Source organism: Eschscholzia californica, unplaced genomic scaffold (genome assembly GCF_041429995.1).
Source record: "Eschscholzia californica isolate CP2 unplaced genomic scaffold, dmEscCali1.0.p SCAF_6, whole genome shotgun sequence".
Taxonomy (NCBI): Eukaryota; Viridiplantae; Streptophyta; class Magnoliopsida; order Ranunculales; family Papaveraceae; genus Eschscholzia; species Eschscholzia californica.
In genome coordinates, this window is record NW_028238483.1 from 6,317,936 (window position 1) to 6,345,592 (window position 27,657).

At 33.8% G+C, this 27,657-nt stretch overlaps 1 protein-coding gene and 2 long non-coding RNA genes across 13 annotated transcripts; 1 reads left to right on the forward strand and 2 right to left on the reverse strand.

Moving 5' to 3' along the window:
* Positions 1-961: 961 nt before the first annotated feature.
* Positions 962-3,844, reverse strand: PUP5 (purine permease 5). Of its 2 annotated transcripts, none has more exons than XM_086650638.1 (2): positions 3,677-3,844; positions 962-2,152 (listed from the first exon to the last, which is right to left on the reverse strand). In XM_086650638.1, exons 1-2 carry the CDS (start codon positions 3,702-3,704, stop codon positions 1,092-1,094), a joined length of 1,089 nt encoding a protein of 362 aa, XP_086506764.1. In that variant the 5' UTR covers positions 3,705-3,844; the 3' UTR covers positions 962-1,091. The 2 variants fall into 2 exon arrangements, with proteins under 2 accessions (XP_086506764.1, XP_086506765.1); XM_086650639.1 differs by having other exon boundaries at positions 962-2,168; positions 3,677-3,811.
* A 9,806-nt stretch (positions 3,845-13,650) lies between these two features.
* Positions 13,651-21,269, forward strand: LOC147531002 (uncharacterized). 10 transcript variants are annotated; one of them, XR_015227764.1, is made up of 10 exons: positions 13,651-13,847; positions 13,940-13,980; positions 15,493-15,520; positions 16,962-16,998; positions 18,934-19,053; positions 19,315-19,389; positions 19,510-19,553; positions 19,839-19,901; positions 20,926-20,988; positions 21,078-21,269. It is a non-coding gene; the product is annotated as an uncharacterized LOC147531002 (long non-coding RNA). The 10 variants fall into 10 exon arrangements; XR_015227766.1 differs by having other exon boundaries at positions 19,315-19,373; XR_015227761.1 differs by having other exon boundaries at positions 18,934-19,389.
* Positions 21,270-22,198: 929 nt separating this feature from the next.
* LOC147531003 (uncharacterized) lies at positions 22,199-22,967 on the reverse strand. The gene is made up of 3 exons (XR_015227708.1): positions 22,828-22,967; positions 22,532-22,566; positions 22,199-22,369 (listed from the first exon to the last, which is right to left on the reverse strand). It is a non-coding gene; the product is annotated as an uncharacterized LOC147531003 (long non-coding RNA).
* Positions 22,968-27,657: the final 4,690 nt, after the last annotated feature.

Here is a 27,657-nt window from a genome sequence, read left to right on the forward strand (position 1 = left end):
ATTGCCTCCCATGTACTGAGTAAGAGACCTCAAAACAATATTTTATATATTGGTTGTGATGGTATCAACATATCCCAAGTTAAGTTACTTTGGTATCTAATGATGTTAGCCCTGAAACTAACCAGCATACATGAGAAAATATCAAAACTGATTACAAAAAGAACACTTACCAAGAAGAACATCTCCCCTGATTTGATGAGTTTTGAGAACTAAAACAATCTTACCAAACAAACCGGTTCCTTAATTACTATGACGAAATCAAGAAACCAAGGAAGCAAAGTAAATAATCAAACATAATATTAGAGAATTACGTGATTCGATTTGTAAAATTTACTTCACGGTGAACAACAGCGCGATGATTTCTACTATGATAAGAAAACAAGTTACACAAAGGATTATTGAGAATGAATAAGAGGTCCCTATGGTTTTTGTTTATATAGTCACAGGAAACCCTAATCCCACCGACCCACCGACTCTCTCTTTCGAATTTCCGAGATATGCATAGATACCCTTTACATTTCTGACTGCCTTACATAAGCACCTGCTTCGCATACAAGCTCTGCTTTGCGTACTAGCTCTGCTAACCGGTCCAGACTTTCGTTCCTGTAAGCGGGTGGCGGGTCACAAACTGGGTTAGATATCGACCCATATTCAAGACACTTTCAACACAACCCTCAAGTATGACTTACCCAAGTTGCCCATAAAAGCTTTCTCTAGTCGATGCTAACATTCTCCGGATATTAATTGCTTCATCCATTACTGATGTAAAAAATGAAAAAACTCTTATCTGTCGAACTTCAATTATAAGGTAGCACCATATCATATAATTTGGCTGCGTCCGTTGGGTTGATTTGGCGCCTAACCTGGTCTAGTGAAAACCTATGATATTCTTTGGCAGGGCCATGGAGGTGCTTGTGTTCTATCTCGTTTCATATATAAATAATTCGTTCACAGCTTCAAGAACAAAAACAGTTTCTTAAAGAACGCATGACTACATAACTTTCTCTATCTGTTTATATTTTCACAAACTGTATCACAACAAAGGTATATCGTATATATAATCAAATTTAAGTGACTAAATAAGACGGTGATCATTTCGAAGGAGCTCGACTTACAGAAGAATAACCAAAAACGTACGATGCGAATCCCCAGAACGTAATAACCAATGATAGAATTTTAAACCCACTCATCTTATCTTTGAATAAGATAACAGCAGCTATGCTAGTGAGAGGAACTCTAACTGCATTTAGAACACCTGCTAAAACAGTTGAAGCCAAATAAAGAACTGCAGTTCCTCCTAGGGTTCCCAACTGAAAAGTAATTGCAGCCCAAATCAGAACCAAATAATAAGAAGCTTCTCCATTCTTGAAACTTTTAGCTTCATAATTCATCCCTTTAAAATCCTTATTCACAATTACACCAATTGTCGTAAAAATAAAAGCAAATATAGAAACCATTACTTGTTGTTCCATTACAACAAGGAAAGATCTTCGACCTAATAACTTCACAAAAACCAACTCTGACAGAGCAAAAATCAATCCATGAAGGGCTGATCCCAAAATATCGAAAATGAATCCAATGTTATATTGACTATTAGTGACAGTACTAAACCTGTCTGAGTCGGAATCTAAGCCAATAAGAACAACTGCAGCAGTAATGATCACAATAGCGTTTATGGTGGATGCATTTAAATTGTTTTTTACAATGAAATAACCAAAAATTGCGGAAAATATTAACGAAGATGATGCTAAAAGAGAAGCACTTGATGCTGGTAGATATGCATAAGCCCAAGCATACATAAGATTGTCGGCAGCACTTAGAAAACCCAAAACAGTATACGAAATAGTGAGTTTTAAGGTAAGAGGAGTTGGTGTCATTTTGAGGATAACATACGAAGGGAGTAAGAATAAAGCGGTTAGAGGCCACCCGGCAACTGCAACCCATGAGATGATCCATTTACTTTTTCCGCCATTAGCAAAATATAGACGAGACAGGAGACTTGAAGCAGGAAAAGCTACAAGCATTGATCCAGAGCTTAGAATTAGTAGAATCCAGTAAGAGATTGGTTTCATTTTATATGTTTCCCATGTTTCCTTTTTAAATCTCGAAAGCTTTTCCGATATTGAAACCGGAGGTTCCAATGGCTCACCCTCTGCAATTTGTCAAAACTGAGTCAAAGATTACAAAATATATGTAAGAATCAATAACGCAGATATATGCCCGAATTCTGAACTAACATATCCTATTCAGTTTCACCATAAAACACATATACCATTAATTAAAAATCTAAAATGTAGGAGTATATGAAACGGAATGAGATGTCAATAACTTGTTGTTCTTTGGTAGTTTTCCTTCTTATATACACCTTTCACTTTGCTTGTTCATCCCCCATTCATCTCTAAATCCAAAGAAATCCAGATATTTTCGTTGTGGGTTCTCACAATATTTTATTGGGTTTTAGTGTTCTTCAGTTATGGATTTGAAAAATGTTCCGTGTTTCAGAGAAATTGTCAATGTGGTGTTATTTTTCTCATTTTATGTTATTCTTCTTCTCTGTCATCTATTTTTGTAGAGGAAGAGAATAAGTAGAACTAAAACAGAACAAGTCAGTGAAGAAATACTCGAGGAGTCTAAAAGCATTTTTTTTAACTCTTACTAAGGTAGATTTCGCGTAGATCAGTGTAGATTGCACATAAATTTTTGTTGATCTCTAACACAAACACTTATGTATATTGATCATGTTTTTTTAATGTGTTAAAAGTTGATGAAAATCTATATTTACTAATTAAACCTTTTAACTCTTTTGGTGATTATGTTCTCATGTTTATTGCTGAGTCTGGAATAACTAGACGGACTATTAGCCCATCTGGCGCAGTTCATGCTTTCCAGGCTAGCCAGGGTTAGGCTCCGATCCTGACTCCGCCCCGGGCTGGCGTGGAGGCTTTTTGGGTGGGCTCGTGAAGCCTTCGCAAATAACAAAAACCCTATGCTAGTTGGGCTTGGACCTAGGGCGTCAAATTAGAGATATAGATTAGAGAATGAGGCCTAGCAAAGAGTTACTGTTCCCGTTTCTAGAAGTGAAATCTGAATTTTTAAAATTTAAGTTCTAGGGTTTTGTCACTAACCTTTGCCCTTGATTAAATCCCAGTCATTCATCATTGTTTATTTACAATATCTAATTTCTATTGTATTATGTATTAGTTACCATCTGATACAAATAGACCAATAACCGTATTCGTGTACTACAATGTGAAATTTCTGAATTTATTGATATTTTATAATTTGATAGTAATATAATAAAAACAGTAAACTCTTGGTGTATTGTTGGTCATAATAAGTGGAGAAAATCTGAAAGAACTCATTATAAAATTAACCTGCTCTTACTAAAACCCTACTCGAATAACCCACTGAACAGAAGTAAGCAATTAACCTAAAACCCTAAATGAAATTAGCTCTAATTATAAAATTCAAGTATCTAGAAGAATTAAACCTCATGAATCATAGAGAAGACAAATTTTCATCAGTTCTTGTTTAGGGAATTAGCCAAACAAAACAACCAAATAATAATTGAAGTTGTATTTAACTGCATACTTAAACAACTCAAAACCTAAGAAGAAAAAACAAACCTCTTATGAAACTGAGAAAGATGGACGGAAAGAAGATAGGTAGAGGTTACCTTCTCTGTGTGGGGAGTCGATCTCCATGAATTGAAGTCCGACAAGAAAGACTTCTTTTCCTTCACCGATTCGTTTGTAAGGAAAACTTCTGCCTCAAAAATAAAGAAATAAAATCAGGATTGGAGTTGAAGAATGGGGTCGATCACTAGCCAAAAATGGGGTCGATCACTGGCCGAAAGCTGATGTGCCCTGCTCATATTAGTCCAGGAATTCAGAGAGAAACTTGGGGCCACGGGAGTCGACTTAGGGGTGGGAAAAAGATCCGGAAGACCGCTATCCGACCCGTTCGACCGAGATAAAAAGTGTCCATGGACACCCGATGGTCATAACGGTCAGTGTCCGACCGGCCCGAAAGAATTGGCGGACGGTCACGGTCAAAATTCTATGTCGAAGGACCGACCGCTGACCGACCGGTACGAGTGACCGAATAGGTTGACCGACTAAACTGTCCTCATTTTTAGAAGTTGACCGTTGAATTTTATAGACATATGAATATATGATGATCGTTGGCTATAGTCATATAGTCCTCTGGAAGACCAAACATTGGTGCATGGCTTAATTATATCTTGTCAAATGATGATCCACTGTGTCTTTTCTTTTTTATATTTACTTTTGATTTCTTGGCTAAACATCTTCATTTGTAAGTAATTTTGTTTGTGGTAATAAAAATAAAGTTCTGAATTAAGTAAATTTATTGGAAAGTCCGGACCGAGACCGTCCGGTGTCCGACTGGACCGGTAAAATAAACGGTCTTGGACGGTCAATGGACAAAGAATTCTTGAGAGTGACCGTCCGAGTCCACCCGAGTAAATAGGTGGTCACCAACAGTTTATGTCCGAGTCGACCGGTTCGATGAAGTTAGAGTCTGATACCGACCGGTCCGGACCGATTTCCACCCCTAAGTCGACTACATCAGCATTCTAGCTGTGATTGGGCCCATTTTTGGGCCAAATATCATTTCCCTTATTCTTAATCCTTTATACGACTAAGTTCTATGTCAATTTAGTCTGGTGCGCTTCGGTTGGGAAGTTCTACGCTTCGGAAAAAAGTCCCAGAACCCTAAACCAGTCATGGTCGCCATAGTCAGTTGGAGTTCGTAGACACTCAAAACCCAAAGGTTGGTCCAATCTGACCGACCAGATGAAATAAAGAGCTTGGGTTCGAATTTTAATTGTCACCCCATGCCCACTCGACCCATAGTATTTGTCTAACATTACTTGCATTTTGTTATATACCCATTCAAGAACAGAGAGAGAATAGAAATGGTTTAATCTCACATAGTAAAGAAACACACATGTTTGGATGACCTTCATTTATAATGGTCGGAGTTTCTCAAAATTTCATTAAGCTAATGTGACCTACTAGGCAAAGCATTGATGCATTCATGTCGATAGCATCTGAAGGTGTCGCTCTCTTGTCAGAGATGATTTATACAGGAGCTCCTCTAACTGTTCCAATCGGCAGGGCGATTCTATGACGAATTTTCATTAAACACCTCCGACAATAAATTTATCGCGGAGAGTGTCACTACTGTTGAAGGGTGTGGAGGTGGGATGACTCTTAAATAATGGGCCAAAGAGTGACCCGGCGGTAATGTAACGCCCCAAATCCTAAATCTCAAGCCGCCTTGAAATCGAAGATTTGAGACCTTCAAACTGGATCCACGAGCGACGCCTACCATGAGTGCACAAACAATACCTGAAAAATCAAATAGCTGGGTTAAAACCCAACTGCAGTAGATTTCCTCAAACCTAAGTCTCGGGTAGGCAAGCTCAATCCCCAATCAAGGAAGTATTTCATTCATATTCATTATTAGCGTTATCTGAAATTTAACGTGACAACTAACATAATACAACGAGATTTACCACACGCATGTAGAAATTAGTAACTTATGTTCTTGGTTATTAGGCTTTCAACGTCCTCGTATTCTAATCCAATATTAACTCTCGTGATAATAATCTTTCTCCTTTTCAATAGATATAAACAGATCACACTATTCACCAAGCTAGACCTTTATAAAACCCTAACTTGACAATTAAGTCGACAAAACATTATGCCAAAAGACACAATCATCCAACTCTCGTCGAATGATATGACAAGTTGGTGTCCACGTTGTATGGGAGTGTGGTCCACAAGGTCATCCATTGTGTTAGCGCCGACCCCATACGCTCCATACCTCGATCACATCCGGTAGAGAGGGTCGAACCAACCACATAAACTCATACAACCCTCCATCACATCACACACATAATAGCATCATACAACAAACATAAGTCGAATGAGAGTGTGGCCCACAAGGTCATCCATTGTGTTAGCGCCGACCCCATACGCTCCATACCTACATCACCTCCGGTAGAGAGGGTCGAACCAACCACATAAACTCATACAACCCTCCATCACGTCACACACATAATAGCATCATACAACAAACATAAGTCGAATGAGAGTGTGGCCCACAAGGTCATCCATTGTGTTAGCGCCGACCCCATACGCTCCATACCTACATCACTTCCGGTAGAGAGGGTCGAACCAACCACATAAACTCATTCAACCCTCCATCACATCATAGCATCATACAACAAACATAAGTCGAATGAGAGTGTGGCCCACAAGGTCATCCATTGTGTTAGCGCCGACCCCATACGCTCCATACCTACATCACTTCCGGTAGAGAGGGTCGAACCAACCACATAAACTCATTCAACCCTCCATCACATCCATCGCATCACACACATAATAGCATCATACAATCATAATAACATCACACCACAAATATTGGCTCTAATAAAGAATTACAAACCAGTTCACCAAACCATTCAAGCCAACAACACATGACAAATCAAAATGGATGATACTCATAATAGATCTCCACGTGGATCACAACCTTAAACAAACAAATAACAATAATAGTTAACAAATATAGACTCACCAATATAAGGTATCATATACCTAGGAAATACATTGCTTAAAGAATAGAAACCATGTGAATTATCTCAATCAATTCGTTCATTGGAGATTGTAGCGACACCTAGTACAAAAACCATTATAACTCCTCACTCGGAACTTCAATTAACTCACCGTTTGACCACTAGAAAGTAGACAAACAAACCTTTCCAATCATATAAGATACACATCGAGATTCATTACCAATCAATACCAGATCTAATTTTAATCTACACCGAAATACAGTAGGGACTGCTGTGACACCTCGTACGAAAACTATTATAACTCCTCGCTCGGAACTCCAATTAACTATCCGTTTGAACCACTAGAAAGTAGACAAACAGACCTTTCCAACCATATAAGATACACATCGAGATTCATTATCAATCAGTACCAGATTTACTTTTAATCTAGACAAAAATACAATAGGGACTGCTCTGACACCTCGTACGAAAACTATCGTAACTTTTCGCTCGGAACTCCAATTAACTCACCGTTTGAACCAATAGAAAGTAGACAAACAGACCTTTCTAACCATATAAGATAGACACCTAGATTCATTACCAATCAATCCAGATCTAATTTTGAAGTTAGATCAAAACATTGTCCTATATAGATATTTTATGGAATTCAAGATAGAACTAATATCTAAATCATTCAATCATTCTTTATAGAACTTTATGTGATTAACAATACTAAACCTATCATGGAATCAATTGAAAAAGCCTACAAAAGAATTAGGAGATAAGAAATCTACCTCTTTTGCCTTAGATGACATCAAGACCACAATCATGCCTCTTTCTCTCTCTAGAGAACTCCATCTCTACCTCTTTTCTTCTTTATCCATTCTTCATTCACTAAGAGTGGCTTGTTGAAGATATACTAACCATAACATAAACAATACATAGATTTCTTCAATTTATTCATCAAAATCTTCTCCAAAGAATACCATTTCTCTTTCTCTCTCTAAGTTTTGTTTTAGATCTACAAAAAGAGCTCTAGACCCTTTTTTATATAATTAACTCAAGCAGCCCTAGTTTTCCTTCTAACCCACTTCTATTTTTATGATGCTTAAGCCCACACTAACTTACTCTTCATATTAGGCCCAACCCCAAATTGACCTAGAGTTTTTGTTATTTCCACCTAATTTGACATATATAGAGAATAGGGGTGTTACAGGTAAACTATTAGAGCAACTCCAATCGTAAGGGGCGAAGGCCCAAATTCAAATTTTAGGCTTCCTCAACCCCTTACTCCAACCGACTCCTCTTGGGGCTGAGCTGAGGCTCAACCCCGATAAGGAGCTAAGTCAACCCTACTTGTAGACTCAATTGAGTCTTTTAGAATTGGTTCCCACATGACCGTAGGGTCTCCCATACTTCACTCCCACGCTCATTTTTTCTCTTATTTTCTTTCTATCTGTTATATAATTATCTCTCACTTTATCTATTTTTTTCATACTATATATACCTCGTGTCTAAAGGGCACAGACAGTTTGGATATGATAAATTTCCTCAGAAAAAAAAATATAAACCTATATCTCATAAGGTCGATATCTATTAGGTATGATGTAAACCTAAAAATGTGAACTTATCTAATAATAATTAAGATATTCGAACCATATAAAATTCCAGAAAATCCAAATTTTGGTAAATATATATTTTAAAATATAAGGCAGTATAATTCATATTTTGAAAATGAAAATCTCAAAAAGAAAAATCACGCAGCGATAAATTTCAGTAAATATCTCGATAAATTGCGCATCAATTTTTATCAATCGAGTTATTTCCTTTTTAGCTCCTACTTTGTGACCAACTTCCTTTTTGGCCTCTTGTTTTTCGTAAATTCAAATTCGAATTTACGAAAGATAGGGGGTCATAAAGGAAGTTGGTCATAAAGTAGGGGGCCAAAAAGATAATAACTCTTATTAATTATGTTTCATAACATTCGGTTCATTAAATTCTATTGTAATTCTTGTGAAGACAGTAATAAGAGAAACAAATATAACTAAATAAATACAAACCTTCAAAATAACATTTCAAATATCTATTTTTACATTTATCTTTTTAATTTTGTCATCATCGATCGTTAAGACATAAAATTGTAACACCCGCTGAGAATATTACTTGTATAAAAACAAAATCAAATAAGAAAACGCCGCCATATTCACTGTAGCACATAACACATTTCATTATATAAACACACAAACCTACCAAAAACCCAAGCCCAAACTCCGGGTATGACCAATAAACACACAAACCTACCAAAATCCGAAGCTCAAACTCCGGATATGACCAAATATATTATAGCATTTCAAACATGTAAGTAGATTTAACAAAATTAAATAAATTTAAAACTCCAAAAATACAAAAGCTCGGTGTGGATCTACTACAAAAAATCTAATACTAAAACATAGAGCACACTACAGTTACACCTAAAATGAACATAAATATTAAAGCTCATAAGATCATATATACTGAAACACAAAAAAATTATTAACAATTGCAAAATAAAGAGAACCCAATAGGAATTTTAGACTGACAAAAAGAAATAGAGAATTAAGAGAGAAAAATACATGAGAATATGTTGGGTTGTAAATGGAGAAAAACAGGCAGGTGAGATTGCTTTATACAGGGGAAAGAGGAGCTACATAGGAGGAAGTTGGGAAGACATATTTATGTGTATTAATGTATATATAAGGGGTGTTAAAGATAATTCATATTAATGTATGGAAGAGTGTATACACAGATGATTGGTATAAAGGTCAAAACGTTACAGAAAAAGAAAGAACGGGTAAGATTTATAATAAAAAGAATGGTGTTTAGACAATATTCGTAATTAAAGAAAGATGTTGTCCCAGTCAGCATAAATTCCTTTTGTTTTACAATATAGACTAGGTATAACCCGTGCCTCCAGCACGTATATATATCTCAATAGAACACTTTACCCAAATAAGTATACTACCAAAGTGATAAATTAAAGAAAGAAATTCAGAGAAGAGGTGTGTAAATCTGTCACACCATATTTCTGGAAACAAATCTTTTTAAAGTTTATTAGATTGAAAAGTTAAGTTTTTATTAAGGTCTCAATATGTCATTCTGACAAAACAATTGTATTCATTTTCACTTTAATTGCTGCGTAAGATTTGTTGGAATGTCAGAGAAGTTAAATTTGACATGATACAAGATGCATATTTTTTTCGTTTAAGTACTCTGCTTAAAACTCTTAAACAAGTCAACAAATTCATGTGAATGAGATTCAAATGCCAAACAAGTTTTTGTTGAAACTATTTCTCCACAAAAAAACTTGAGGTAGCAAGCATTTTCATTCATTTTGTGCAACTAAAGATACTTTAGCCCTGAAGTGCGTAACTTATCAGGATTGAGCCACTTAGATATCATAAAATTGGGGATAAACTAATAATCTAACATAACATTTTCATTCGTTTATCATCTTGTTTACCAATTTTGTATAGTGGATTAGGAAACCACACAATCATGTCCTCCAACTTTTATAATATCGAGGCATTTTGAAATTAAGCCCTTTAAATATCATAAAATTGCGAATAAACTAATCTCGTCCAACATAACATTTGTACTATTCCAATGTTCACATTTATATTAGACTCAACATTACTTTTTATAAACTAACTAGGTATAACCCGTGCCCATAGGGCACAGACAATTATAAGCACTATACCAAGATACGAAAATTCAAAGAACAAATAAATTTTGTTTGATATTATTTTGCTAAAGAAAAAAAGTTGAATTTGAGATTGCATACATAGAAATATGGCTTCATAAGTTTCTTGCACTTGTGGTTGAAAGATTTGATCAATTTTTAATAGTTTGAGTTAGTTGGGTTATTTGTCTGTGAGATTCACCAGTGTCAACTTAAGTAAAAGACTCTTTATGGACCTTTTTTGCCCGATTTTGAGGATCTTAGAATAAAGATTTTGAATACACTGAAAATGAACAACAAATTGTAGACAATATTACTAATCTTTCCCCTCGTGTTGCTACCAAGGATAATGTAAAAAGGTACAATTCAAGATGTAACAACTATTGATGAAGGAGACATCTATCCCAATTGAACTTGCGTATCGAAGATTTTGGTAACTTAAAGCTAGAACAATTGAAAACGATTTTGTTTTCTGAACTGTTTCATTGATTTAAATTATTAATCACATTATTATTAAATAAAAAGATAATTGAATATCTTCACCCAACAAACCCAAAACAATATGTTTATTAATTTAACAAGAGATAAAGGTTTTAAAATTTAACTTCGAAATCTTCCACTGTCGAGCAAATCTGAAGAAGAGCTTAGTTTGTAAGAATTTTTAGGTACGTCTGAAATGGTGGAGTTGCAGAGCTTGAATATAAAAAATGACTTGTTTTTTAGTTTTTTTTTTTTTTTTTTGTTAAAAGACTTGTTTTTTAGTTGGTTCATACAAAAAACAAAAAAAAACTATCTTAGCATTGCTTACTGTCTCTCTCTCTCTCTAAATGGCCAATTGGCCATCTTTAAGAGATAATGGTGCTTTGATTTTCTTTTTTTTTGATGAGAATAATGGTGCTTTGATTACTAATTGTTCTTTTGGTATCAAGCTCTGTGATTACTTTTATTCTTCTTCATCACCACTTTCACGCCTGACCACCATTTTCATTGGCGACCATCACCTTTATGAACACCGACCATCATCACCACCATAAGCAACCACCATAAGCAACCACCATCTCTTGAATTGAAGCACATTAATAATCATCAAACCCTATAATCATTTACATCGCTGACATAAAAAAATGAAGGGTTCTTGGATTTGATATGACAATCTTCGGAACTATCTTGGATTTGAACAAATAGATCGATATTGAGCACGCACATTACCACAATTTGAACCTATCAATAACCTTATTGTGTTACATATGTTTTGATCTGGAGAAGGCCATTAATGGATGAAGTGAAGGTTACAATAGACAAATAGCTTTTAGATTAATCTACTTTGTAGACTTCTCCTTGAATATAAGAGTAGTGAAAATGAATCAGACTTAAAATAAAGTAACATATCTGAAAACATAAATTAGTTCATTACCTAAATAAACAAACAGAAAACCTAGAGACAATTATCAACATTATATGTAATCTATCTTCACATACAGACATCTACATCTCAACAACATAAACCAATAAAATAGAGAGTAAAAAAAGTTTGCACAAAAGATAATGAAGTCTTCGGTTCACGATTTGGAACTACTTTGTTCCAAGGATCAATGAAACAGGAGATTGTTCAGTAGCTAAGAGATCTCCAGAAAAATAAGATGGAAAAGAGGATGATACAAATAATTAGTGGTGGTGGCCTGATGGGTACTCGTGAAGGTGGTAGTCACCGGTAACGGTTGTGGTCAATGAATATGGTGATGACAGATTAAGAAAAAGTTGGTTTATATAGGATTAGAGATTGTAATTTTTTTTTTGATGAAGATAGAGATTGTAACTGCTGGATTGTGGTATTTAAGAATGAAGAAGGAGACGTCAGTGAATATAGAGGGATATAAATTGTAACCGATGGATTGAGGAATTTTAAGAACCTTCAAACTGATATCTTAATGGTTAATTTAAGATTTCAGAAATTGCAAGATAGATGGATAGAATTGTAACTGACCTATTGACAAAATTTCAGTTTAATAAACCACATTTTATGTGTGGATTGAATTGATTAGCAAGGGAGATGAAGCAAACCGTTAAACTCAAAATGGTGGGCCATGCATTTGTAATAAAACACCTTAAAATTTGATTAGAGATTTCATGAGGAATAACTACAATTGATGAGAGTTGGATGGATAATAGAAGGGATCTAAAGGTTGATGAAGGTTTACCATATAATTACGTTTATATAATAGATTTAAGGGTTACTTTTTTTATGGTGAGATTTGAAGTTATTTTTAACGTTTAGATTTTTTAGCGGTTAGATTTAAGATGGACGGCCAGATTTATCTCAGGATTTGTCTTTGGTTTCTCCAAATTTTGTCCCAGTCATCACTCTTCATTCTATTTTATATAATAGATTAACTCTAACAAACATAACATTCGTGATTCATTTATGTACATAAAACTCAAAGAAAATGGTTATTTGACATACAATTAAATTGAACATGAGTAAAACATAGATGCTCACTTCTTCTTTGACATCCGGAGTCGTTATCCTTCGTAATAGATCTCTCACTTGACCCTTTTTTCGTTTTAGTTACAAATTCATTTGTTGCATTTGGTGCCTATTTAATAAAAGGCTTAGGTTTAGCGTCCTACATATACACATTATGTTTAAATACAATACATTTAATCTTCGTAATAAAACTAACCTCTTCGAAGACGGACGAATCATCAGAACTACTGGTTTTTATTTTCTTTCTTTATTGAAGCAAAATTGACATTGACAGCTATTGCGGGTTCCTATGCCGGAACATCAAGTTCCTACATTAAATACACAGATACAGTAAATTTGATTAATCGTTGTCAAGTCGATAACAAAAACATCTATATAATAAAACAGGTTGAAAAGTGCTGACTGGGACAAACATTGGAGATAAATCCGTCCGTCCGTCCCATATCAACACCGATATCAACCGTTAGATAACTTCCATTATAATGAACGTTATTGTTAGTATTAATATCACTTTTCAAATAAACCGTTGGATCAACCATTATAACAACCGTTGGATTAGCCGTTCAGCGTAATTGTTAGTATTAATATCACGTTTTAAATCAACCGTTGGATCATATCAGGGCGCCTTGAGTGGAATTTGACGATGCCCAGAGACAAACAATGAGATAAATCTGGTCGTCCATCTTAAATCATCCTTATTAACATTTAACAATCTGACGGTTAAAAATAACCCACCATTTTTCGTTAAATCTCGCCCTTAAAAATCTCCTCACATCAAATATTGATCGTGCAGATCTGGCCGTAAAAAAATCTTCTCAACAAATCGTGGGTATGGAATCATTTATGTCCGTTCGTCAGTTTCAACAAATCGTGGGTAACACATCAAGTGGAGAATCATTTATCTTCTAATTCCTAACGCCAATTTATCTTAACTCCAAAATAATGATTCCTAACGCCCAAAGATACTATTTTTCCCTTGATTTCATCCTTCAAGATGATGATTTCTCACTATAAAATTCTTGCATCACACCCATAAATCATTCTGTAGTTTTTTGAAATTGGTAAGTTCCTTACATTTTGATTATTGAGTGCTTTATTGATTTTTTTTAGTTTGATTATTGAGCTTCTTATTCATATTTTTTCATTATCACAGAGAGAAGGTGATTATTGAGTTTCTTAAAGCGATCACTAACGGTAAGTTTCTTATTCTGATTTTGATATTATTTTTCCTGTTCTATAGAGTTTGATCATATGATTTTTAGACTTTCGTTTTATTGATGAATACCTAAAATACCTAGATTCTATAGTTCTTAGAATTGTTTACTTGAATACCTAAAATACTTAGATTCTGTAGTTCATTGTTAGATCATTTTTAGTTTATCTTAATACCTAGATCAAAGAATTCTTTTGATTAAGTTATTTTGTGGAGTTCAGTTTCGTTCATTGTCAAGGAAAAACTATTTGTAGTTCATTGATAGTTCATTTTAGTTTACTTGAATAACTAGATCAAGGATTCTAATGTGCACACAACATGTTCGATAGAACTCCCCCGATAGCGTACACCCTTGAACGTTGTTAACTTTCTTGGCTAAAACAATGTTATTATTTGGCTAAAACATTAAACATAGTTTGATTTTTCATAATTGTTTAATTGACACTCATAAGTGTTTACTTGAAAAAATATATAACAATCTCCTGAATAAGAATTCAACAGAGTATGTATATACAAATGTTCACATGAAAAATCCCCATGAAAACCTCAAAGCTTTAATTGACTCTGGCAGTGTTGTTGCAATCAACCTCACCGAAGAGACGATTATTAAATTCATTTTAATCTAAATCCCCAAAAATAGCCAAAAGGAGTGATTTGCTGCAACTGAAAACCTTTATATGATAATTGTTCAAACATTCCAATTTGTAAAGAAAGAAACTAAAGTTTGGTCTTAGATTTGCAATATTAATTGTCATGCTAACCTTGGAGCACATCCTTTGTGGGGATGGAGTGACAGTAAATACCTATTAGCATATAAATTGAATCTTAAAATGATGGTGATACTAACCTTGTAGTCATTGTTGAAACCTGCTTGCAAGAAGTAGATCATAGGTTGCCCATTTACTTGAAACTCATAAGTGTTTACTTGAAACTTGATTCCTTATGCTTACGGCACAAACACAACCATGTCTTACATTGAGGTCACCTTGGGGCACCTGCGATTCTCCTGATAAATCTTGGTCTTTTTTTTATCTCATGATAAATCATGACCTTCCATTATCTATACGTAACTCTAATTTATTGGTAATGAGATAGGCTCTTTAATTGGTTGTAATAAAATCATTGACCAATCTAAGTCGTTGATCAAACAGATTGACCAATCTCAATCGTTCAATCAACTCAAAGCTCAAGAGGTTATCACTAAGAAGAGGAAGAGAAAAAGAGTTTCAGTTACAGATCAAATGTTTTCCATGTAGCAATTCATTAATATCCATTCACATGCACCCAGATGACCACGACCCATAACCAAGCATCACCAAACGCCACCCTTTTCTTTCCCCTTAAAAATCATCCGTAGTTCGAGAGAATTTGTGAATTTGATCTTCTTCTTTGATCATTCTAAGATTCAGGGTTTTATTTTTTCGTTCATTTTAATCTTCACTTACAAAGGACTGCCATCCCATATTAAGATGGTTTATTCTTTGAATGAACAGGAAACTCAACGGATCCTCATCAAACCAGGTCTTTCTCTTTCTCTCTCTATCAAAACTCCATCTTCTTATCGAGTTTTATGATTTGAGCTGATGGACTCAGTTTATTTAAATAACTCTTTGTTTAATCTGTTTATTGGTTTTCTACTTGACGTTCCTTTATGTGAGTTACTCTAAATTAACTATTTGACGATTCTTGCTCTCCTTCTCTTCATCGAATCTTCAAATGCATTTGTTAAATCTCTTCAAACCCTAAATCGATTTGCTATTTCGTTTTCAGTCTCTTGATTTTAATAACCTTTTTATTTAGGAATTCTTTTTGTGCAGTTTGGAGAAATTGGAGTTTGATTGATTGGAGATTTTTGTATGATCTATACAGTGAAAAGTTTGAATTATAGTTTACTTGTAAATTTCATCTCTCTCTGACTCTCCTTCTTCTCTCTCATTTTGATGAAAACCCCCTTTTTTATGAACATTGAAAACACCTCAATAGATAATCACATAATAGTAATTCAATGGCTATTATAGTGTAAGATTTTGAATGTACATCTTCCTTTTAGTAGCACACACTTAGGGACTATGAGACAACATTCTAGTATATCTATATTACAAATTAGGTCAATGTGACTAAGATATAATAATTACATAAAAGCTGACTAGGACAAAATCATAGTCTAATTAGGATATAATAATCTGATTAGGACATTAATCTAATGACTCCTCCATTATGAAATTGATTCAAAACTCTCTCATTGTCAAATTGTTTCAACTTCCTTCACTACTCAAGTACTTTCCAATATCTATCCATCCTCTCTTTCATCTGATTAGGATATTAATTTAATTACTCCATCATGAAATTGATTCAAAACTCTAGCTGTGAAATTGTAATTGTTTGAGCTTCCTTCGCTCTCCATCCTCTCTTTCTTGCTGGTTGGTTTGGGTTTAGGGATTAGAGTTTAGATTTTTCTGATTTAATATTGTTGAATTATGGTTTGATGCTTGAAATTAAATTAGTTATTGTTAAATTATTGTATGGTCTCTATGATTCCAAATGGGTGAAGTAGTATCTACAATTCTAAGTGAGTTCTTGGTTTTTTCTTTTTTGACGAACTTTTTTTTCTTATCAATTAATCTTCTTCGTATTTCCTGGTTTATTTATCTTATTATTTTGGTTCAGTTTTCGATATCTCTGTACCATCCATCCTCCATCTATGTCTTACTAATTATACATAGAAATGATTACTTCAGTTTTTTGGTTCAAATTTCCATCATATCGTCTATCTTATTTGTTTCATTTTATTTCCCTATATAATTATTTTACCAAGTGTTGAATCATTCATCTGAAACAGTCGCCATTTCAACTTCCTTGACTCACACATATAAATAAAACTGTAATTTCTCACCAGACCTTCTTTTTTTACCTAAAACAATTTTTTTTGTCTTTTGAAATTTTTGTTTTCTACAAATTGAAGGTGATTGACTCTAAATTTTCATTTTCGGCTAATTCAGGTATTCTTCTACTTTTCACACAATCAAAATGGTAAAATTCCTCAATTAATTGTATTGAATAGATATGAATTGTTACAGTTTTCATTGTCCTTAATTTTGCTTTCTATTACTCATTCTCTTACACTTTTTATGTTCTATTGGTAAGTGCCACAACATTCACTATTTAGATGAGCTGCACACGTTTGGTCAAATTCCCCGATGAATTGTACTGATTGCATATAAATTAAGGTAGTTAAGATCATTAAAGTTGTGCGCATTGCCCGTGTACATCCATTATAACTCATATTCAGGGTTGTTGATTTAGCGCAGATTTATATATGTGTATACCCCTCTGTCTCATATTAAGAGTCTCACTTTCCTTTTAGAGATGTGTCTCATATTAAGAGTCTCACTTTCCTTTTAGAGATGTCTCATATTAAGAGTCTAACTATTTTTTTTTATCATATAAAATCCATCTACTTTCCCACAATGCCCTTACCTTGAGTCAACTATAAATTGTTGGAATTTGTTTTTGTAATCGAAGCACTTTAATGTTTAGTGAGGTGTAAAAATGAGTCTCTCTTGAGTTTTAGTCTTTTTTCTACAATAAATAAGGGTATAAATAGAAGAACAAAATATATTAAAAAAGTTGGAGTTCCAAAGTGGGACTCTTAATATGAGACGGAAGAAGTATTATTTTATTTTTAAATGTCTCAAAAGCCATAATGTAATGTATGCCCATTAAATGCTTCATTATATATCATGTGGATTGTAGCATAATGGAATAGCAAAGGGTGATTGTGGTGTAGGTGTAAATGAAGTTGCATCATGGTCAATTGAGTTGAACTTAGTTTGGAACAAACTTAAAACACAATGTAAGGGGTACTATCCCCCCATTACTCAATCATTAAGTTCACAGTAATCATCAAATTATTGATATCAAACATTGAGATAACCTTCTACTGGATGGAGTTTGTTAGTAATTGATGGGCTATGTACCAAATGTGACATATACCTTCCACTTTTCAATATCAGTGTACGTTGTTGTATAGACATCAGTTGTAATTGTGGTTATGAATCTTGTGACTAACTACTTAGTCCTTAATTCCTTATCATTCATGTTATATTTTGTACTATAATCTCTAAAATCTTTTTCTTTAACTATATAAAGTTGTCTAGAGGATATTATTAAAACTTTATTAGATCAACACATTGGAAGACAGACTTATTTTGTCTAAATCCGTTCACATGATTTATAGACATGGTGTCATCTTCGTTCCAAACCTAGAGAAGATTTTTATATAACTATGTTATATTTCTTAACCTGCAAGGCAAACTTGTTTTTAGAATCGCAAAGGGTCTAAGACACAAAAATTCAAGACATCGCAGATTCCCATAGTTTTCTATTGACATTGAAAGATGTTCGCATCAAGTTGGTATTGTTGTTCAATCTTCTTTATATGACCTACTTTGTACTGATATAAGTTAATAATCATGGAATCATTACGTCATTGTTTTGTAGCTAAAGAGGCAAAATGCGTTGAAACCTTTAAAGACACTGAGTCACTAAAAACAAACTTTACAATCCTCCAAATAAACCCTCTGTGATGTGAATCATTGTATAATATTGCGATGCATTTAGGGGTTATCTACACCAGTATTATACTTTTTATCTTTTGGAAGCATGTGTTAATGTTGTTCCCATTGCTTGTCCAGCAGGAGCAGCTCCGAGAATTCGTTCTGTTTGTGTTACCTATTTTAGTTTACTTATTAAGTGTTACTATAGTTGACTTATCTTCAGATACATTCCAATGACTTAAGAACTTCACGTGCTACTCATTTAGACTTTATTTTACTTAGTTATCACTACATTTGTCTAGCCAATTAGTCTACCTTTAGTCTTCCGGTTGTATCGATCCATTACTTATTTCTTAATTGTTTTATTTTCGACTTTAGTTTACTTAGTTATCGCGGATGGGACTTCATATGTGCTGAATATGTGATGACCGCTAGATACCACCATCGCTCAATAGTTTGGCAGGTGCTTGAACGTTTACTTCTCAAAAAGAAAAGAAGGTGAGTACGGATTGAGAAGTAGAATAAAATGGACCATATGATCTGACGTTATTAGTTAAGTGACATTTCGGACATGGATGTATATAATAATATATATCAGGATTTCATCAATAATCTTATATTTGTCTTGTCCCTTACTAACTCATCTCTCTAATTGTTAGCTTCAATTGCTCGTCCAGTTCAGACATTTCGGACATGGATGTATATAATAATATCAGGACTTCGTCAATAATCTTACAGTTCATGTGTTAATTTCTTTAGGGTGGCGATCTTCTCTTCGATTTATCCCCTTACATTGTAATTGAAAATGAAATACTCTAGTAAGTTGAGAGAAAGGTTGTTAGTTTATCCTCACCACTTCTTTTGGCATATTTAGAGTATATAAATATTTAATATATCTCATGTTTTTGTTAAATAAAAATGAGTTCTTAATTGATTAGTTTATCGACGAATCAGGTACAGAAGATAGACATCATGCAGAAAAACTAATAAAATACCAGGTATTACAAAATTTATTGTTTATGGTTTTTCGAATTCCTATTATAGTTTACTCTTGTTAAAGATCCTATTTTTTCTTACTTTGAATTGGTGGTACGGAGTTTCTTTGATAATCCTCTAAACAAAAGAGGAGGAAAAAGTGAAGTTACACCACCTTCTTAATGGATTATTCTGATAATGGTGATGCCTTCTATAGTTAGCTTGTGTAGCAAACTTTTTGTATGTTCAAATACTATGTAGGTAGAGTCGCACAATTCAATCTTTCATTATTTTTTTGTACACTTCAGGAAGACGTAGTAACTTGGCGCAAGAGTCTTTGCATCAATGCTCAGACCTATATGAAAGTCAAGGTCTGCTAATTCGTCAAATTTTACTAATACTAATTATGTCAAAGTTATACTTCGCTTCAGTGTCTAGAATCTTACAATTGAATTTCCATTTTTTTTGTATACTCTCAAAGACGTAGTAGCTTGGCACGAGATCCTATTCGTTAATGCTCAGGCCTAAATCAACATATACTCTAGCGCAATATACTTCTCCTATTACGAAATAGGGGTCCACAAAGTAATCTGTCAAAGTTTGCTAATATTTATGCGCAAGTTATGCTTCAATTCAGTGTCATATTTTTCAGCTATAATTACATAAATCTGCATTTAGTTAGTCCAAATAAATTTGATAGAAAAGTAATTTGACTATTTGTTGTTGTCACGCCCTATTTTCATGTATTCATTTAGGTAGATTAAGAATTCGTTCATATTATAGCTAACACTTAAGTATAACCGAAATCAGAATAATTAAATGTTTGGAAACTATTGCTCAAACTGTATGAGATACCAATGAATGAATATTTTTTGTTGTTTAGTTTGAATAGTACATATAACAGAGCAATAATAAGTTATTTGAGTTGTCCAAGTAACTGTTTTGTTGGGTCGAGCTTAACATATTTATTTTTTTGGTTTTGTTAAGGAACTTGTCTTGTCTTTAAAGAAGTAAACGAATGAAAAGCTTTTTAATCTGCAAAGTGTAATTGATTGACCCTTTCTCTCCCGTCTTTTGTTTATAATAACTTTTATCCTTTACACTCATAACTATGAATTAAGGTAGTCTTAATGGATGAACGAGATTGTGATTCTTTCGAAAATGACTTCTTTATAGGTTTAGGAAATAGTCTCTATCGATTATAGATAGCGAACAAAAGCAAGGATGTGCAGTTAATGATTTTGTGGAGATCGAGTATCTCATTTAACAAGTAAATTATGGTTGGTTGCTTGTTTGTAGGTGGGAATGAATTTGTCGATAATATGACGTCAGTTTCGCAATTATGTATTAGACTTTATCTCAATACTGTTTGTCTGCATTTATTTAAATATGCAGGTGGAATCATAAAACAGATTTCAAAATATGTTGCTCACATAAGAAGGGTTGCCAAATGACATGGTGAGAAATCATAATCAAACTCACATTTTTCATTATTAGTTTCTTCAATCGTTGTTTTTAATTGGTACTTTCTTTGTTTCTTTTTGTAGGAATAATATTTTTGTCAGATGTTTTTGCATGATGAAGTCGTTGCCCCTAGAGATAGAAAAGAATCATCATAGAACTTACGGGTTATTAGATAAAGATGTCCTTTTAACAATTTTTTAGTTATTAAATAAATAATTTAGACATGTATGTTCATGTTGTAGGATAAGTAAGATAAAATATATTTTTTCGGCAACTTTGTTATGTTCAATCCATCACTTAACCTCAATTTCAATGGTCACTATCCACATTTCGTAAGGGGCATTGCGGGGGTTATGCCTACTATATATATATATATATATATATATATATATATCCTATAATAAATTTAAAAGTCATGATTTTTGTCATATAATAGGACGTTTCTTTGACATCGCCTAGGAGTAAGACTGGCCACAAGATTTGTTGAGAACTTGAACCGTACGCTTAAAAACACGAAGTGTAGATGCAGAAATAAGTAAAAGAAAAATTCACAGTTTAAAGAATCACACATATGCCCTTATACTTTCAATGATTTAACGCAGATGGGGTATTTCATGAAAGTTATATAAGAATGAGCTGAAACATATCTTAAGCAAATCAAAGTGTTCACACGAGGAATTTTTTAGTTTCTTTTTTAGAATCTGCGTCACGATATTTCCACGAAGTTGAGTTGTAGAACTGCAGTATATTCTACTATTTTAAGAATGAAAAGAAAAAACCTTACTTGCATTTGCAATACGTTATGTCTTTCTCTATTGTCCATGAATATAAAGGAAGTTAAATAGTCAAAATTATCGCAACCTACAAGAGATATCAATAAAGTACAAAAATAAGATAGCAAACGATGAAGTTTACATCAGCTACAGTTCTTAGTTTGTGGTATATAAGTTTGCATTTCAAAAATAAACTATTAATCACATATGCACATTATTGATGCTATGAATAACCGAAAAAATTCAAAGGATCACCACATTTAAATAACTCCATTCATTCATCTTTGAAAATTTTTGATACATTCTTGTAAGTTGTAACTACAGGAGGTTTTCGCTTAAATTGAAGTTATTGCATTTTCTCCAACTTTCATTGTTGTTTTCACAATAGGATCATCATGTGTAGTGGTCGGATATCTAGGAGCACTCCGACATGCAATACAAGCCGAAAGAGTACCATTACTTAGTAAACTTTCAAGTTTTTTTTTAAAGTATACCTTAAAGTTGAATAGATTTTCTTCACAAAGGATAAATAAAACATTGTCCACAACTCAAACCGCACAAACTTGAGAGAATCCTCACCATCATCAAGTTCTTCATAATAGCTAAAAAAGAAACATCGAGAAAAAGAGATTAAGAAACCTCAATTAAACCACTCACAGAAATACAGAAAAAATAAATAAGAACTCCATAATCTAGCATAAAGAATTGATCAAGTATAAGATTAATGCATAACACTCGGATAAGAAATGATTTAGAAATGGTACCCATAATTTGGGCTATGAACTACATAATCCACAACCTGCAATCGATAAACTGATGTTAACAATGCATGAATCAACAAAATAAGGGCACGCAAAAATTATCAAATAAGAAGAAAGAATGTTTAGATAATTTGGAAATAATGAATCAGAAAAAGATAAATTAAAAAATTAAACTTACTCATTCACCGAGGGTTCAAACCATAAATGAATGAGGTCATATCCATACAGGTAACAAAGAATTCAAAAAGCTACCTTATCGGGCTTTCTCTTTTAAAATCCAAGAAGTATAAAAATTGTACCTGTTCATACTCAAAATTACAGCTACCCTGAAGCAATGATTGCTATACCAACATCTCCACGATAAATTGATGACCGTGAATTGAATTGGGATTACATAAATTAGTAGGGAGTACGAAGAAGACCATTCGAATGAAGAAAGATAAAATGGCCTTACCTTTGCAGAAGCATCAAGAAGAACAACTAATTTGGGATGTTTCAATGAATATAACCTTTAAACCTTTTGGAGGTTCAATCTTTTGACTTTTTAGAGAGGATGGGGAGGCTTACCTTTTGGAGTTTCAATCTTTTGAGTTTCGAGAGAGAGGATGGGGAGGCGTTTGGAAGTGAGAGAGGATGAAAGTTTTCTTATTCAGTCACGTGAATTACATTCATTCATTAATATTAAATCACATTCATTCACGTCTATCTAGAATAAAGTGAAATGTAGAAAGATATTCATGCTAAGATTAGAGTTGCTTTGAATACATGGCCAAGATTTATATATACTTAAATAGGAAGAAGTTAATGATTTTTTACTGTTAATCATAATTGAAACAATCTGAAGGTTGATATTGGTGCTGACCTGGGACGAACGGTTGGATTTATCTCTATCTTTGTCTCAATCAACACTCTTCAACCTGTTTTATATAATAGATGTTTGTCCATGTCAGCACTGTGCAACCTATTTTATATAATAGATAATGGATCCTCAAGATGTACGCAACAAATGTCTGACGAAAGGTTTGTGGAATTGATATCTCCTAATTTTGTCTGTTGAATTAGGGAATGATGATTGATTCTAAAGATTAAAATGGTGTGAACTTAATGATGATTGATTTTAGGACTATCGGTGAAGATGGTACACGAATGCTTAAGGCAACTAGAGATGTTTACATGATTGGTCTTCCACGAGACCCAAGAAACCCCTTATAGATCTTTAGTCAGGTTTAATCATTGTTGTTTAGTCGTACTTAATTAAATTCAATTTTTCAATCAAGTAATTATAGGTCATTGTTGTTTAATTGTAATTAAGGAGCAGATGGTTGAATTACTTTATCAAAATAACTCCTTCTTTAACATTCTTTAAAATTGGAGTATAAAGGCGTAAAAACGATACAAATTGTACATGCTTTCGACTAGTTGAAGAAGCAAAGAAGAAAGAAGAGAGAAAAAGATTGATAGATGTAATATCTTGAAATTGGTTGGGTAGAAAAGGCGAGGAATTCAAAATCTAAATTTTTTATTGAAAATAGTTAACACACGTGTTTCGCACATGCTCAAGATGATACATGTTTTTCGCACACCCACGAAATACCACACATGTGTTCGGCACATGCACAACTTTTAAGCCTAAGCCCCTTCAAGGTTGGAGTTGATTTTTGAGGTACTGCTCTTTGATTTAATTATATTAAAGAAAAAATGGTTTTTGGGCCTAAGCCCCTCGAAGATTGGAGTTGTTCTTACTTCAGAGGTGAGTAAGCGGACAACAAATGGACTGCAAAGAAATTTGTGTCAAGCTCGAGCTCTACAAAGATCCACAACTAGCTTCCCATCTCCATGCGCACTTTATACACCTTCACTCTACAGGACAATCGGGGTGAGACTTTGAGGAAACGTCACTGTTAAGGCTCTGGCCTCAATGATCGTCAAGTAAAAGCTTCATGCTAGTGCATAGTCGAGGCTTAACAAGGATGATCGAGCTAAAGCTTCGCAAAGGAAGTTTACTACGGAGAGGGAAATGATGAGGTTCTGAGCAGTGGAGTATTTTAGTCCCGAACGAGATTATACATAATACAATGGGCCTCATTTGGGAAAGCTTAAATTTTCCACAACTGCTTTTATAAGAGCACTTTATTCGAAGTGCTTAAACAAGCTAATTTTGGTTGTTTGGTATTCTCTGTAGAAAGTGCTTTTTTATACGTAAAACTAGTAAAATACATTTGGTAACAATAAGTTGAATGTAGTTTTATCTAACCAATGATATAATGAACTAAATAAGTAACGAAAATACATATTATCAAAAATAAAATAAAAATATTGATCATACGTGTGAGACAACTTAATTCTTAGTTAATTTCCTAGTTTCTATTTTTTTTATTATGTTATACTACATTAATAACATAATCATAGTAAAAAAAATGAATGTTCGTTTGGAGTTACAGTTATGGATTACAGTAACGAACCCAATCGGATTTGTTACTGTATGAAATCAAAAAATTGAATTTATCCCATTCATCTTTATGTAAAGCACTAGTATTTAAAAAATGGTTGATGGGCCTAGAAAGGTTACCCTAAATAGGTCTACACCCGCAAGTGCACGGGTGTCAAGTTGTAATTTCCGGTAAGACCGGTTCGTTCCTCAGAGACTAAGTGAAATCTATTCTAAAACTAGGAAATATTAAGATTTTGAAAATGGTTTTGATTTTGAAACGAATAAAATTACGGAAATGAAAATGAACTCAAATGGGGAGAGGAGTCTAAGGTTTAGGATTCCACCACATAAAATCACTTTTAGAAACAAATACTTAAAATGGTTAATTCTCTTCTTTTTTATAACTCAGAATTTCGGATAATGAACTATCCTAATTCCGGGAGATGTTTTCGATAAAACCGGTTTTTAGATCATAAAATGGTATTTGTCTTCTTTTGAAAAATATATTTCTAAACTACTATTTATCAATTAATAAGTATGAACCGTCAAATGATTTAACATAAGCACGATGCATCAAATCGAAAAGTATAAATAGTGAAAAGATAACCGATTTAACAAATTAAAACAAATTAAACTTTATCGTTCAATCAAAAGAATTAATCAATTAAGAATATATCTAAAAGATCAAGAATTAGTTTCTTCATAAAATCCTAGAAGAGAGATTATTAGCTAATCATGATCGAGATTTAAAATAAATACGAAAAGTAAGAGAGAAAATGGAAGAAGAATCATAACTTTTCTTGCTGATTTCCTGCTTTTCAACCAAACAGACCCTAAGGGAAGAGTTTTCCTTCTGTTTTTACGATTTTCCCGGAAAACAGAACAAACAGACCCTAAGGGAAGTCGATTTTCTCATCTTCTTGGAATCGATTTCTCTGTTGGAAAATGATTTTCTCATCTTCTCCAACTCTTTTTCTCTCCTTCTATAACTCTCTGTTTCTTGATTTCTCTCACAAAAATTTCTCTTTTCTTTTATTTCAATCCAAACACAATTAACACCAACAATTTGAAGAAGATGATTGTATTAGATAAATACTTAGAAAACAATCTTCTGTTTCTCTACAAATCACTCTGTTTCTCTACTACTCTCTCTCTCTCTCTATTCTGTTTTATTTCTCTCTCTCACAAAAAGAATATACAGAAGAAGAAAGATATGAAGATGATGGTAACTCTCTGTTTTTTTCTCGAAATTTTTCTCCGTCTACTCTGTTTTCTTCTCTTCTCTCTAATCTTACATTAATGCCCCAAGAAGAAGAAGGAAAACAGAGCAGCTATGAAATCAAAATAATAAAACTGCTTCCCTCCCAAAACCGAGATGATCCTCAAGACAATCATCCTCTCTGTTTTTAAAGAGAGCCAAACAAAAGTCCCAAATCCTCTCCCTAATTCGAATTTTTATTCTTTCCTTCTTCAGCTCATACCTTCCTGTTCTTGTTCTCTCTCTCTTTCTCTTTTCAATTCTTAGTTTTATGGAAATAATTTTAGAGAAGGAAAGAAGATGATGAGGAGTACCTGTCTTTCCTCTTTTCTTTTTTTGTTTCCTCTTTTCTTTTTTTTTGTAAATATCCCTCAAGGATAAAGACGAGAGAGGGAGATAATGAGTGGAAAGAACCACCAATAAGATTCTCAGGATTCGGTCAATCCCAGGCTGTTACGTAGCAGCAGCTACTGAGTACGCTCCTGTGCGACGCGGAGCAGCTGGGACGAGATGCAACTGGATCCAGATGATGCCACGTGTTGCTATCGTGAAAAGAATCGTTGGATTCTTGCGGGAGCACCGAAACAAGACCGCACGGGCGCACCAGATTATTCTCCACCTGCCATCCAACTTTATCCCAATGGATCCGAGGACCGTACCGAAGTGATACCGATAACGTCCAGATTACCCCTGGTACCCATTAAATTCGCGCCACGTGTCATCCGGTTGATCTGGTCAACCCTATTTCATTCCAATCTTTGACTTAAGTTAATTTTTCGCTCCAGACTCCGATTTAAGTTCCGCTTTCGCCGATGGGTTCGTGTTGAACTCTACTTTCACATGAGCACCAATATTGACCAGAATACCCTTGTTATTAAAATGACCAAAATGCCCCTCACGCGTGTCTTTATCACGATGTTTTCGCATCGAACTCCATAGATGAGACCTGAGAAAGAAAATCAAACAAATCATCAGAGTAACCGCTCGAACTGGACTAACTAACCCGAGTTAAGAGATTCAGATGGGACATTTTCATGTCTCATCAATGATCTACATAATTAAAAGAATTATAAAACGGTAACAAGTCTTGTATATATAATATTTAACCTAGAATGCAAAGGCATAAAGAGAAGTAGAGTAATGATTAGATTATTGATGGAAAGTACAATGAGTTGTTCCAGTTTTCTAGATAATGGAAAGAGAGAGTTTTAGTGAGAGGAAAGAAAAAGTCTAGAGAGATGTAGAGAGAATAGGAAGTGGTATTTTCAACAAAAATATAAAGTGACGTTTTGAAGAAAATTGGACAGAAAGGGTTTCGAACCCGTGTAGTGTATGTCCGACCTCAACATCGTGAGCGCGTCCCGAGAAAGCTAAATGTAGAAGCCACAATTTGTGGCTTCTGCTTTTTAGTTAATAAAGCGATTTTTGAGCTTTTAAAAA

Coding starts and splice junctions, on each gene's coding strand:
- PUP5 (XM_086650638.1), bottom strand. CDS start 3,704: ATGGAGATCGACTCCCCACACAGAGAAG. Junction 2,153..3,676: donor CGACTCCCCACACAGAGAAG/GTAACCTCTACC, acceptor GACAAATTGCAG/AGGGTGAGCCATTGGAACCT.